General features: G+C 42.8%; 1 protein-coding gene across 3 annotated transcripts in view; it reads right to left on the bottom strand.

The window, feature by feature from the left end:
* LOC311134961 (zinc transporter 6-like) overlaps positions 1–16,078 on the bottom strand; it is a 77,495-nt gene that overhangs the window by 32,716 nt on the left and 28,701 nt on the right. For all 3 annotated transcript variants that reach the window (XM_084168742.1, XM_084168744.1, XM_084168743.1), the window contains 2 exons: positions 8,292–8,334; positions 8,059–8,124 (listed from right to left, as the gene is read on the bottom strand). In XM_084168742.1, the coding sequence (XP_084024868.1) occupies positions 8,059–8,124; positions 8,292–8,334 (109 nt within the window). The remainder of the gene's footprint in view (positions 1–8,058; positions 8,125–8,291; positions 8,335–16,078) is intronic.

The raw sequence follows: 16,078 nt of genomic DNA, 5'->3' as shown, positions 1-16,078 counted from the left end.
CCACTGTAAAGCATGGAGGAGGAGGTGTTATGGTGTGGGGGTGCTTTGCTGGTGACACTGTCTGCGATTTATTTAGAATTCAAAGGCACACTTAACCAGCATGGCTACCACAGCATTCTGCAGTGATAGCCCAAACCAGATGGGATGGCGTAAGTGGGACTATCATTTGTTTTTCAACAGGACAATGACCCAACACACCTCCAGGCTGTGTACAGGGTATTTTACCAAGAAGGAGAGTGATGGAGTGCTGCACTAGATGAGCTGGCCTCCACAATTCCCAACCTCAACCCAATTGAGATGGTTTGGAATGAGTCGGACCGCAGAGTGAAGGAAAAGCAGCCAGTGCTCAGCATATGTGGGAACTCCTTCAAGACTGTTGGAAAAGCATTCCAGGTGAAGCTGGTTGAGAGAATGCCAAGAGTGTGCAAAGCTGTCATCAAGGCAAAGAAAGGGTGGTTATTTGAAGAATCTCAAATATATTTTGATTTGTTTAACACTTTTTTGCTTACTACATGATTCCATATGTGTTATTTCATAGTTTTGTTTTCTTCACTATTCATCTACAATGTAGAAAATAGTAAAAATAAAGAAAAACCCTGGAATGAGTAGGTGTGTCCAAACTTTAACTTTTTAGATTTGTGTGTATTGTTAGATATTATTGCTCTGTTGGAGCTAGGAACACAAGCATTTTGCTACACCCGCAATAACATCTGTTCGCATTCAGGGTTGTCAGTATTCTAAGCCAAACTGCTATTCAGTATTTTTGTTTTCATGCAACTGCTCAGCCTCCGACCGCAAGGCACTACAGAGGGTAGTGCGTACGGCCCAGTACATCACTGGGGCCAAGCTTCCTGCCATCCCGGACCTCTATACCAGGCGGTGTCAGAGTAAGGCCCTCAAAATTGTCAAAGACTACAGCCACCCTAGTCATAGACTGTTCTCTCTGCTACCGCACGGCAAGCGGTACCGGAGTGCCAAGTCTAGGTCCAAAAGACTTCTCAACAGCTTCTACCCCCAAGCCATAAGACTTCTGAACAGTTAATCATGGCTACCCGGACTATTTGCACTGACCCCCACCCCCACCCCATCTTTTTACGCTGCTGCTACTCTGTTAATTATTTATGCATAGTCACTTTAACTCTACCCACATGTACAGTGAGGGAAAAAAGTATTTGATCCCCTGCTGATTTTGTACATTTGCCCACTGACAAAGAAATGATCAGTCTATAATTTTAATGGTAGGTTTATTTTAACAGTGAGAGACAGTATAACAAAACAAAAATCCAGAAAAACACATGTCAAAAATGTTATCAATTGATTTGCATTTTAATGAGGGAAATAAGTATTTGACCCCCTCTCAATCAGATATTTCTGGCTCCCAGGTGTCTTTTATACAGGTAACGAGCTGAGATTAGGAGCACACTCTTAAAGGGAGTGCTCCTAATCTCAGCTTGTTACCTGTATAAAAGACACCTGTCCACAGAAGCAATCAATCAATCAGATTCCAAACTCTCCACCATGGCCATGACCAAAGAGCTCTCCAAGGATGTCAGGGACAAGATTGTAGACCTACACAAGGCTGGAATGGGCTACAAGACCATCGCCAAGCAGCTTGGTGAGAAGGTGACAAGTTTGTGTGATTATTCGCAATTGGAAGAAACACAACAGAACTGTCAATCTCCCTCGGCCTGGGGCTCCATGCAAGATCTCACCTCGTGGAGTAGCAATGATCATGAGAACGGTGAGGAATCAGCCCAGAACTACACGGGAGGATCTTGTCAATGATCTCAAGGCAGCTGGGACCATAGTCACCAAGAAAACAATTGGTAACACACTACGCCGTGAAGGACTGAAATCCTGCAGCGCCCGCATGGTCCCCCTGCTCAAGAAAGCACATATACAGGGCCGTCTAAAGTTTGCCAATGAACATCTGAATGATTCAGAGGAGAACTGGGTGACAGTGTTGTGGTCAGATGAGACCAAAATGAGGTCTTTGGCATCAACTCAACTCGCCGTGTTTGGAGGAGGAGGAATGCTGCCCATGACCCCAAGAACACCATCCCCACCATCAAACATGGAGGTGGAAACATTATGCTTTGGGGGTGTTTTTCTGCTAAGGGGACAGGACAACTTCACCGCATCAAAGGGACGATGGACGGGGCCATGTACCGTCAAATTTTGGGTGAGAACCTCCTTTCCTCAGCCAGGGCATTGAAAATGGGTATTCCAGCAAGACAATGACCTAAAACACACAGCCAAGGCAACAAAGAAGTGGCTCAAGAAGAAGCACATTAAGGTCCTGGAGCGGCCTAGCCAGTCTCCAGACCTTAATCCTATAGAAAATCTGTGGAGGGAGCTGAAGGTTCGAGTTGCCAAATGTCAGCCTCGAAACCTTAATGACTTGGAGAAGATCTGCGAAGAGGAGTGGAACAAAATCCCTCCTGAGATGTGTGCAAACCTGGTGGCCAACTACAAGAAACATCTGACCTCTGTGATTGCCAACAAGGGTTTTGCCACCAAGTACTAAGTCATGTTTTGCAGAGGGGTCAAATACCTATTTCCCTCATTAAAATGCAAATCAATTTATAACATTTTTGACATGTGTTTTTCTTGATTTTTTTGTTGTTATTCTGTCTCTCACTGTTCAAATAAACCTACCATTAAAATTATAGACTGATCATGTCTTTGTCAGTGGGCATACTCACAAAATCAGCAGGGGATCAAATACTTTTTTCCCTCACTGTACATATTACCTCAACTAGCCGGTGCCCCTGCACATTGGCTCTGCACCGGTACCCCCCTGTATATATAGCCTCCCTACTGTTATTTTATTTTACTTATGCTCTTTTTTTTCTCAACACTTTTTTGTTGTTGTTTTATTTTACTTTTTTACAAAAAAAAATGCATTGTTAGTTAAGGACTGTAAGTAAGCATTTCACTGTAATGTCTACACCTGTTTTATTCGGTGCATGTGGCCAATAAAATGTGATTTGATTTGAATACTAGGTTACTACTTTCAGCATTTAGTTTGCATTATTTTGGTAAGACAGCTGTGTGTACAGCTGCATTCACATATGCTGTTTGTAATAGGTGAATTGCCCTATCTATCTTGTAGCCTATATTCATTACCTAAACGGCCTAGCTGTAGGGCGCTGTCCATTGTGCTGATACAGCGCAGCAGAGATATGCTACAGATTTCAAAAGCACTCAATGATCTCCAAGTCTCGGCATTTGAACTTTACGTTTATTGTAGTATATTGTGATAATATAAGCAGAATTCAATATAATTCCAATGCAAGATCCCAAAATGTTTTTACCCCCTCGCGGATTTCAACTGCCCCCTTAGTCACTTTATCCTGGCACCAGGTCTGATGACCATCTGTAGGGCATCTACAGATGGACTATCCTGACTATCCAAATAAAGTGTGACCGAACACACACACACACACACACACACACACACACACACACACACACACAGAATACACACAATACAATACATGAGCAATCAAGCAAACCGACATAACTACAAATACATGACTGACATCAGAGAATGTGCTTTGTACCGCGCATTTTCATTTGAGCTACTGAAAGACTACTAAGACGCTTGAAAATAGATTTTAAAAAACTTTTGTCACTGATCTCATTGTGTCTTATGAAAACCCCAACAGAGAAGTAAATATAAACATTCTGTATAACAATAACAGATGTACATAAATAAAACAACATACAATGTATGCATTTTGGGACTGGGTGATATGATGCACAGCACAATTCCATGTAAGCCTTAATGAAAGCGCTACTGTATCATTTTAATCCCAGATAACACAAATGTCCATTCATCTTCAAAACCTGTTCCTCTGACCAGGATACAAACCAGTACGCCATCCTCAGCGGTCTGCCCAAAACCTAAAGACAAACCACAATCCAATGTACATCAGTTGGGTTGATGTCTACTGGAAACTAGTATGTCAAATGTAAACTCATGTGTGTAAAATGTTGCATACCCAACAACTGTTTTGCTAACACACCATAACACTAGCCACAAAAGGCAGAACACAAAAAGAGGGCGAGGCATCGCATATCCTCAAAATGAAGCCTAATGGGTTGTTTGGGCAACAGAGTGCCATGTCCTATTCTGTGGGGCAGTCAAGCCAACATCTAAATGTCACTGGGTCACTCTGGTGTTTGCCAGCACCACAAACAGACCCTTTAGTTGAAACCAAACAAACCCCTGTAAAACAAAGGCTCGATATTGCCCCCCCCCGGCCCAGCCCTGCCCGCTAAGCCCAGTCAAGTTCACAGAGAAGTGTAGAGACTATTGTTTTGTTGCGATGTGTTGTTCCTATTTGGATGCCAGGAAGAGTAGCGGCTGCCTTGGCAGCAGCTAATGGGGATCCAAATAAAAAGCTAAATACTGCTATTAGGGGCTGAGCAGAGAGTAGCAGATTAGTGGAGCGTGGCTCCCAGTACTGTCCTACTGTGAGCCTTTTGGGGGGCCCTAAGCAAGATATGGTTGACCCCCCACCCCCCCCCTAAAATTGTTGCCATGGTGTGGAGAGAAAAACATGCAGTTTTAAAGCGAATTTCATGAAATTCTACACATTCTGCCATGATTTATGCCATGTTAAAATGCTAACTAACAAAATCAAATGGGGTTCCCCTGGATGTCACAGAGCAGCAGAGCTTTGTGAACACATTAACTCACTGGGAGGGAAATCCATATCAATGAGCTCGTCCTAAACTAGACCAAAAACTGTGGGAACAAAATGGCCACGGACAAATTATATTATATTATATTCAAAATCATACTGGATAACGTTAACCGAAAACCCCAAATTACAACTGGGATCAAGTTTGGATATGCATCATTTTCAGTTATAAAATATGCTACTTTATGTTTCACAAAATTTGTGGGGCCAAAATGTTGAAAGTAAAGGCACATATTAAAAGTACATATCTCAAATACCATATCTCAGTATGTGATCATATACCCTTGTACATTTATACCAAAGTTTAAGCCTTCCCAGCTTTAAAGGGGCAATCAGCAGTTGCTACATACATTTTTTTGACTTATACATTAATGATATATACCCACTGATTATTGAAGAAAATAACTTATAAATGCCTCATGAGCTTAGTTCAACTGTCGTACCCCATCAAGGCAACAGTAAACATGTTGTCCCGCGCCCCCCCTTGGGCCAATTAGTGACAATTATTCAAATGTATGTTGCATGGATTAATGAGAGAGAGACAAAAAACGATTAAATAATGTTTTCCCATTGCTGGAAATCAAAACTTGATAGCTCAAAATGGATGGGATGTCAGAGAATGGACTCCACTGCTTGATAGGGAGAAGCATTGATATAAAACAGGATTTATTTTTATGGGCAGACGAGAGACAGTTATACTGATAGTAGTCTCACTAGACTAAACTGATAGTAACATAATGGTCCCATGTCAATGAATTGACTGAGATATTCACGTCAATCCATTGTTGTAGATCGTTTACACTTATGCAAACGGTCTCTATACAGTAGGCATGTAAGACACTAATAGGGCATTTTAAATAATTTCACCTTGAGTACTCACCTTAAATTATTATCAAGTACTCGCAAAAAAAACTAAGTTGAGAATATCTAATGCATGCACATTTAAGTTAATTAGCCTAACGCCAACCATTACATTTTTGGTCAGTCTTTAACAATTTACCAAGGTTTCTGATTTCACAACAATGAAAAGAAGTTAACAAACAGATATGTAATTAGAGCTGGTGCAAAATGGTGTTATGTTTAACTAAATCTGAATATCAGTTAGAAAGAAAATATAGCTGCAAGCAGCAATTCTGGGGGCCAAGCACGCCATAGCCACATTTGCATATTGTGCAAAGTTTTGTGACAAAATACCAGGCGGTTATGTAGTGTCATCAAATCATATAGGAAGGAAGTACCAGCATTTTATTTAAAAAAATCTATTCCCCACCACAATTGTGGGGGACAAAAACTATACTTTTTCAGAAAAGTCATTGTCATGCTGGAATACCCATCCACGACCCATGTTCAATGCCCTGGCTGAGGGAAGGAGGTTCTCACCCAAGGTTGACGGTACATGGCCCCGTCCATCGTCCCTTTGATGTGGTGAAGTTGTCCTGTCCCCTTAGCAGAAAAACACCCCCAAAGCATAATGGTTCCACCTCCATGTTTGACGGTGGGGATGGTGTTCTTGGGGTCATAGGCAGCATTCCTCCTCCTCCAAACACAGCGAGTTGAGTTGATGCCAAAGAGCTCGATTTTGGTCTCATCTGACCACAACACTTTCACCCAGTTCTCCTCTGAATCATTCAGATGTTCTTTGGCAAACTTCAGACGGGCCTGTATATGTGCCTTCTTGAGCAGGGGGACCTTGCGGGCGCTGCAGGATTTCAGTCCTTCACGGCGTAGTGTGTTACCAATTGTTTTCTTGGTGACTATGGTCCCAGCTGCCTTGAGATCATTGACAAGATCCTCCCGTGTAGTTCTGGGCTGATTCCTCACCGTTCTCATGATCATTGCAACTCCACGAGGTGAGATCTTGCATGGAGCCCCAGGCCGAGGGAGATTGACAGTTCTTTTGTGTTTCTTCCATTTGCCAATAATCGCACCAACTGTTGTCACCTTCTCACCAAGCTGCTTGGCAATGGTCTTGTAGCCCATTCCAGCCTTGTATAGGTCTACAATCTTGTCCCTGACATCCTTGGAGAGCTCTTTGGTCTTGGCCATGATGGAGAGTTTGGAATCTGATTGATTGATTGCTTCTGTGGACAGGTGTCTTTTATACAGATAACAAGCTGAGATTAGGAGCACTCCTTTTAAGAGTGTGCTCCTAATCTCAGCTCGTTACCTGTATAAAAGACACGTGGGAGCCAGAAATCTTTCTGATTGAGAGGGGGTCAAATACTTATTTCCCTCATTAAAATGCAAATCAATTTATAACATTTTTGACATGTGTTTTTCTGGATTTTGTTGTTGTTATTCTGTCTCTCACTGTTCAAATAAACCTACCATTAAAATTATAGACTGATCATTTCTTTGTCAGTGGGCAAACGTACAAAATCAGCAGGGGATCAAATACTTTTTTCCCCTCACTGTATGTACAAAATGTCTAGCCTGACGACTCACACTAAATTCTTCCTCTGTCGCTCGCTGCATACTTTAGTCTGAGACTGCAATCATTGAAGACATTTGTGGTGACGAAGGGCACGAGGGGTGTTGTACACAACAAAGTCATCAGCGATTGGATCATCTCTAACCAATCAATCAGAGTATCAATGCCAATGATGAGTTTTCAAACCGCCGCTTTACCCACGTGTGTTCTGGCTTTGGCCCAACCCACTGGTTTCTGGACCAATCAGACGGCCCTGAATGTGTTCGCATTCAGTGAATGGTCGGGGAGGTACTCAGATCCAGACTCATTTCGGAGAAGAAACTAACGTCTGTGGGTGCGGCGTAGCGATTGGCCGGAGCAAGGAGTCTGGGTAGCCAGGCAACAAAATGTCATGACTGTAGCTCAAACGGGACAGAAGAGATGCTTGTTCAGAGTTTGGTGGGTGACAAAAAGTATAATTTAGGAAAACGTAATGGGCCGAGCTTATAGGTCCTTATGGGAAACGTGTTTCTCATGAGGAGATGCATATATGTACAAATTGTCATGACTGTAGCTCAAACGGGACAGGAGATATGCTTGTTCAACATTTGGAATTTCAGTTGATTACTATAGCACCCCCTTCGGCCAATCAGTGTTATTTAGTAAACTAACGTACGAACAGATGGAGACCGATCCATAGTCGTCGTCGTTTCCCAGGGGCTTAGACAACCTAAGCTGTGTGGGTGTGTAAGTGTTGTATCACATATATTTATTGCATAAGCACCACAAAAGAACACCACACATATTATTAATAATCAATACAGGCCAATAGAAACATGATCATCTAATGACTACATTTTTAAAATAAAGATTAACAGTGGGGGTCATCATGTTAGAAAACAGGCTACTGTAGAATCAGTGTGCTAATGGACTTACCCAAAAGAGAAGAGCTGACTAGGCTTCTTCATTGCCACCCAAGAGCTCAGCAGACAGGTGATCAGACTGTGGGCCAACAGGTACACATAAGTCATCATGACTAACAACAACAGCTCAACACAAGCAGTTGCACAGCAGTAAAAAGAGCTCAACACAAATGTTAGGTGCACAATAAAACTTCTTCAGACAGTGCTGATAAAACATAATGAACCCCAGGATTCCCACTTACTCACCTGAAGAGATCGAAGATGGTGAGGTACGTGTATGCGGTTAAGGCTGAAATGAAAGAGAAATAGATGATCAGTGAGCGCTATATTTTACTTGAAATTATTGTAATAGAAATCAAGCAAATACTTTTTTGCTCAGTAAAAAGCTATTGCAACATGTTTAAGTATGAAGCTGGTAGCTGCGATACACCAGTTGAATGAATATAGCCTATTTTGGTGAGATAAACCGCAATTGAATATACTGTCAATCAACAAGACAAATGTTCTATGATGATAAATCAGTTGTAATACACCCTTAGTGTACCAGCCATTTCACGGACACACAAACATGAATATCCTTTGGTTGACAAAAACGGTGTTATTCCTTTCCAGTAGAGATGCCAGTGTAGCTGTGGTGTCTGAACTAAGATGCCAACTCCCACGCATGCACACATACACAGCCAGTAATTGTGAATAGATTCAGTGAACAGGCCTTAACCAGACTCCAGCCTCCTACTGCTCCCCAATGTATCTAGACTTTAAAACACAGGGAGTAGTGCCTTGGCATTCTCACAGTCAAACTCCCTGGTCCTAGGGGGCACTGTAGAGTAGAGAAGCAGTAGGCTGGAGGACAAGGAGGAGACAGAGGTGGAGGCGGAGTGATATCCGCCGGCCTGCAAACCCGGCTTTATGTAAGCTGAATATGATGGAGAGGAGATTAGCAAAGCTTTGCATGGAGAGGAACATTTTGTTTTCACACTGCTCTACCATGTTGACCAAATTGAGTTGACGTAATCCATTATCCGTTCACCCAGTGGATCTATCGGACTGACTGAGCTCTGTTTGTACTGTACAGGCCACGCTGCGACAGTGACAGCTCAGCACTGTGTCACCGCCAGAGCACACAGGTACATGAGATCACCTCCTATAGGGTATCATCCCATATGGCTTTTCAAATCTGGCCCAATCCTATAAATCCACTGTGGTACAGGCATTAACATTAGGTGTAATCATGTGAAGGTACTATAACATCAGGGAGGACATAGGCTTGACTTGCCTATTGGTAAATGAATGATCAAATCGGATAAGCCCTGGTGCAGAGCATGGGCTATTCACTCAATGATTAGAAGACGGACCATGTTTAATAAAACAAAAGACGGTGAGATGTGTCCGGCTCAGCGCCTTTACAGTGCACTTTACATCCATCCCACAGTGTTCTATTCACAACACACTGCATCTGTTAGGACACATATCCTACCCAGTTGTCTGATAGAGTTTAATGCTAAGCGGTTTATACAACGACCCACCTAACTGTCTCTGCTCTCTTTTGTTTCAAAATAGACGTCCCTCCAAATATCATGCATACACACACTTGTCTGGTATCATACAGCACAAGTACATTAGTCATAACCCAGACGAGTCCGGAGCTGAACCCAATACGTGAAGCATAATGTGTCCAGATTAAGGTCACTTGTGTATGTTTGCAGACCTGATCAATGGGAGATAAAAGGAAAGGAGCACAGTGGAGGAATATGACCCGGGAGCTGCATATTTAATGATGTCTGCAGAGCAGAAGCCCAAACAAGTCTGATCGGCTGACTGTGCCCCATGCCTTCCTGCCATCCCAGCCCCAGCTCAATCCCAGCCTCACCCCCTAGCACCAGCCCATCAGCTGCACCCACCCCAGGGAACAAAACCCATTAACGGCATTAAGTGCTGCCTGGTTATCGGAGGATAAGCAAAAGTTAAAGGGGCCTTTGGACCACTGTTGTGTATCACCTTTCCCTGAGCCAGGCCATGCTGGGTCCTAACTGTATTGGCGCATAGACACAGGTTACACACAGGTATACACTAGGGTGGAATGGCGGGAACCCGGTTTCCGAGATTTACCAAGATCTACCGCCCAAAACCACTCCCTTTTCCTGGGATAAATAACTGCGAGAAACCGGTAAATTATAATCAATTATTTATATCAACAGCATGACGTGAAATGGAACTGTTAAATGAATATGCAATGTCTAAATCTGGCTTCTCTACGGCCTTCTCTCTGCATAATCAAATCATCAACGCTCATGGTTGGGACAGACAGCCCATCTCAGTATGGAGTGCCATTTACAATGCATGTAAACCTATCATCTCATCATGGCAACTTTGTTTCTTGTTACAGGTAGGCCTACATTTGCTGCAGCATAGCCTATGCCACAGTAACATAAGGACCGAATGCACGTCTAATTTACACATCTCCATCTGGCTTTCGGGGGTCAATTATTTTTCTTGTAAAGATATTTTCTTCTTTATTGCAGCTGCAGAGTTTTAAAAACAGCCTATCACTCAAATATCGTTGCTTTAAAATCAGAGCATGCGCGAGCAGTCTTTCTCTCTCTGCATCAATTCCATTCAATTGCATCCAAAATAGATCATCCTGTTCAAGATATCTATCTGTCCTATATACCTCTTTCAGGTAATAAATTCAAAGCATTATTATCCTTATATTTAGCTAATGAATGATGGGTTATGCATAAGAAGTTTCTAACATTACATTTACATTTTAGTCATTTAGCAGACGCTCTTATCCAGAGCGACTTACATTATTATTATTATTATATATTTTCCCCCCCCCCCATACTGGCCCCCCGTGGGAATCGAACCCACAACCCTGGCGTTGCAAACGCCATGCTCTACCAACTGAGCTACATCCCTGCCGGCCATTCCCTCCCCTACCCTGGACGACGCTGGGCCAATTGTGCGCCGCCCCATGGGTCTCCCGGTCGCGGCCGGCTACGTCAGAGCCTGGATTCGAACCAGGATCTCTAGTGGCACAGCTAGCACTGCGATGCAGTGCCTTAGACCACTGCGCCACTCGGGAGTACATAGCTTCTGTCTCTTGCGCAATACGCACGCACCTATGCTCCGCTGGCCTCTCTCCTTAAAAAACACTCCATAGCTCTTGGAGTCCCATTCAGGAAAAGCTAGACTAGAATAGCTTGCTGGACATTTTTTTTGTAGCATTTCTTATACCAATAGACTATTTCGAAGAGCGACGCAAGCTCTTGTTTGCTGAATGTTAAATACAGCAGCCAATAGAACTCATGGGTAGTTTGAAAGAAGAGCGAACGCGCGATGGCGGTAGGCTATAGCAGTTATTTATTCAGACCCATAACCATTTAATGGTCATGAAGAGAAGTGAAAGCTGTCTGCATCTAATTCTAACCTATAATTTTCAAGCATGTCATTAGAATGATGAAAATAAGGACAACAAAACGTATTTTACTTAACTGTTGAACGCGAGAAAGGAATGATGCAACAATAGAGAGAGAAAGAGGAGGTAGGCTAATAACATTAGGGGAAATATTATGGAAGGTACAGAGGGGGAAAAAAGTATTTAGTCAGCCACCAATTGTGCAAGTTCTCCCACTTAAAAAGATGAGAGAGGCCTGTAATTTTCATCATAGGTACACGTCAACTATGACAGACAAATTGAGGGGAAAAAAATCCAGAAAATCACATTGTAGGATTTTTTATGAATTTATTTGCAAATTATGGTGGAAAATAAGTATTTGGTCACCTACAAACAAGCAAGATTTCTGGCTCTCACAGACCTGTAACTTCTTCTTGAAGAGGCTCCTCTGTCCTCCACCCGTTACCTGTATTAATGGCACCTGTTTGAACTTGTTATCAGTATAAAAGACACCTGTCCACAACCTCAAACAGTCACACTCCAAACTCCACTATGGCCAAGACCAAAGAGCTGTCAAAGGACACCAGAAACAAAATTGTAGACCTGCACCAGGCTGGGAAGACAATCTGCAATAGGTAAGCAGCTTGGTTTGAAGAAATCAACTGTGGGAGCAATTATTAGGAAATGGAAGACATACAAGACCACTGATAATCTCCCTCGATCTGGGGCTCCACGCAAGATCTCACCCCGTGGGGTCAAAATGATCACAAGCAAAAATCCCAGAACCACACGGGGGGACCTAGTGAATGACCTGCAGAGAGCTGGGACCAAAGTAACAAAGCCTACCATCAGTAACACACTACGCCGCCAGGGACTCAAATCCTGCAGTGCAAGACGTGTCCCCCTGCTTAAGCCAGTACATGTCCAGGCCCGTCTGAAGTTTGCTAGAGTGCATTTGGATGATCCAGAAGAGGATTGGGAGAATGTCATATGGTCAGATGAAACCAAAATAGAACTTTTTGGTAAAAACTCAACTCGTCGTGTTTGGAGGAAAAAGAATGCTGAGTTGCATCCAAAGAACACCATACCTACTGTGAAGCATGGGGGTGGAAACATCATGCTTTGGGGCTGTTTTTCTGCAAAGGGACCAGGACGACTGATCCGTGTAAAGGAAAGAATGAATGGGGCCATGTATCGTGAGATTTTGAGTGAAAACCTCCTTCCATCAGCAAGGGCATTGAAGATTAAACGTGGCTGGGTCTTTCAGCATGACAATGATCCCAAACACACCGCCCGGGCAACGAAAAAGTGGCTTCGTAAGAAGCATTTCAAGGTCCTGGAGTGGCCTAGCCAGTCTCCAGATCTCAACCCCATAGAAAATCTTTGGAGGGAGTTGAAAGTCCGTGTTGCCCAGCGACAGCCCCAAAACATCACTGCTCTAGAGGAGATCTGCATGGAGGAATGGGCCAAAATACCAGCAACAGTGTGTGAAAACCTTGTGAAGACTTACAGAAAACGTTTGACCTGTGTCATTGCCAACAAAGGGTATATAACAAAGTATTGAGAAACTTTTGATATTGACCAAATAGTTATTTTCCACCATAATTTGCAAATAAATTCATAAAAATCCTACAATGTGATTTTCTGGAAAAGAAATTCTCATTTTGTCTGTCATAGTTGACGTGTACATATGATGAAAATTACAGGCCTCTTTCATCTTTTTAAGTGGGAGAACAATTGGTGGCTGACTAAATACTTTTTTCCCCCACTGTATATATGCGTCAGCCTACTAATTATACAAATAGGCCCTATTATATTTCAAAATGTAAATCTAATTTGCTAGCCTATACTTGTAAACTTTGTAGGCAGCATGTGCTGCACCAGAATCACATGTTCTCTTCCCTGCTTTATCATGGTTTGAAAGAGGTGCGTAATTCCAGTCTATATAATTCAATACGGTACAATAATACAGTTCACACTCAAAAACATTAGCCTACTGGAGTATGTATCATATATTTACCCAAGAGATCTACAGTCGTGGTCAAAAGTTTTGAGAATGACACAAATATTAATTTTCACAAAGTCTGCTGCCTCAGTTTTTATGATGGCAATTTGCATATACTCCAGAATGTTATGAAGAGTGATCAGATGAATTGCAATTAATTTCAAAGTCCCTCTTTGCCATGAAAATGAACTTAATCCCCCAAAAACATTTCCACTGCATTTCAGCCCTGCCACAAAATGTCAGTGATTCTCTCGTTAACACAGGTGAGAGTGTTGACAAGGACAAGGCTGGAGATCACTCTCTCATGCTGATTGAGTTAGAATAACAGACTGGAAGCTTTAAAAGGAGGGTGGTGCTTGAAATTATTGTTCTTCCTCTGTTAACCATGGTTATCTGCAAGGAAACACGTGCCGTCATCATTGCTTTGCACAAAAAGGGCTTCACAGGCAAGGATATTGCTGCTAGTAAGATTGCACCTAAATCAACCATTTATCGGATCATTAAGAACTTCAAGGAGAGTTTCAATTGTTGTGAAGAAGGCTTCAGGGCGCCCAAGAAAGTCCAGCAAGCGCCAGGACCGTCTCCTAAAGTTGATTCAGCTGCGGGATCGGGGCACCACCAGTGCAGAGCAGGCTCAGGAATGGCAGCAGGCAGGTGTGAGTGCATCTGCACGCACAGTGAGCCGAAGACTTTTGGAGGATGGCCTGGTGTCAAGAAGGGCAGCGAGGAAGCCACTTCTCTCCAGGAAAAACATCAGGGACAGACTGATATTCTGCAAAAGGTACAGGGATTGGACTGCTGAGGACTGTGGTAAAGTCATTTTCTCTGATGAATCCCCTTTCCGATTGTTTGGGGCATCCGGAAAAAAGCTTGTCCGGAGAAGACAAGGTGAGTGCTACCATCAGTCCTGTGTCATGCCAACAGTAAAGCATCCTGAGACCATTCATGTGTGGGGTTGCTTCTCAGCCAAGGGTGTGGGCTCACTCACAATTATGCCTAAGAACACAGCCATGAATAAAGAATGGTACCAACACATCCTCTGAGAGCAACTTCTCCCAACCATCCAAGAACAGTTTGGTGACGAACAATGCCTTTTCCAGCATGATGGAACACCTTGCCATAAGGCAAAAGTGATAACTAAGTGGCTCGGAGAACAAAACATCGACATTTTGGGTCCATGGTCAGGAAACTCCCAGACCTTAATCCCATTGAGAACTTGTGGTCAATCCTCAAGAGGTGGGTGGGCAAACAAAAACCCACAAATTCAGGATGTGGCCCAGAAGATAAATGACAGCATGCCAGGGCAGATTGTAGAGGTCTTGAAAAAGAAGGGTCAACACTGCAAATATGGACTCTTTGCATAAACTTAATGTAATTGTCAATAAAAGCCTTTGATACAATGCTTGTAATTAGGGGTGTAACGATTCGTTTTAACAACGATTCGATTTGTATCACGATTCGTGGTTGTTGATACGATTCAAGGACGATATTGGTTCATTTAGAACGATACGATCCGAAACGATTCAGTGACTTGAAATCGATTCAGTAACCTTTTAGCCAAAAATTCAACCAGTGTGACTGAAATAAATACCTGGATACTGGACAGTGCAGGTGAAGTTTCCTAGATTCCTGTTTCTTGTAAGGACCGCAATGGTGGCTTGATAATTTCTCGCTCGTCGGCTTCTCCTCTGTCGTCCGCTATGTTTTGTTGTCTTGGCGCCTTTGCGCTGCTGCTGGCACGATGACGTCACGGCTAGGCAGACTGAATCGAGTAATGTTTAAAGCCTTTATCATTAAAAGTGCTAAGAAAAAACATCCATATAAAGTCTGACGTGCTTAAATCCAATGGGTTATTTCCTAGTATCGATACAATTGATTTATTACATTTTAAAACGATGTTAGATCGATATATGTTGTCCAAAAGGCCAACTCGCCGAGCACAGATCGATGTAGTTGGATCATAGGAATATAAATCGATACATCGATGTAGTAGATGGATCGTTACACCCCTACTTGTAATTATACTTCAGTATACCATAGTAACATCTGACAAAAGTATCTAAAAACACTGAAGCAGCAAACTTTGTGAAGACCAATACTTGTGTCATTCTCAAAACTTTTGACCACGACTATTGGCTATTATGTCTTTCTGTCGTGCATAATGTGCAGTAGCCTATATCATATGTGTTGGATAACAGCACAATCATTTGGGCTTTTTCGGTTTGGGCTCATAAAATGTCTTTAATGTAGGGCTCATAAGAATCATTGAATCTTCGATCAAAGCCTATTTATATGCTTTAGACTGAAACTTCCGGTTTAGGCAGGAAATACCGTGATACCCGGGAGAAAGGTGATTTATTCTCGGGATGGAACATTTGTAAAATACCTGGAAAATATTCAATAGGCCCACACCCACCCACCCAACCACACACAGTATATCAGATAGGAGAGATTTGCTAACTGCAGCTGTGGACTGTCATTGCGCAGAGAAACACGCATCGACCGGGGCACTCGGGTGTCTGTCAACGCGGCACATTAAAACAACAATAAATCGCTCCATATGTAAACTAAAAGCTTTATTGACTGACTACACAGAAACACCTGGCAGGGGAAATGGGAGCCGTGCAAAGG

The sequence above is a fragment of the Coregonus lavaretus genome (assembly GCF_964263955.1).
Source record: "Coregonus lavaretus genome assembly, chromosome: 1".
Taxonomy (NCBI): Eukaryota; Metazoa; Chordata; class Actinopteri; order Salmoniformes; family Salmonidae; genus Coregonus; species Coregonus lavaretus.
Note: the sequence above shows the minus strand (reverse complement) of the source record. Positions and strands in the feature narration are given on the sequence as shown.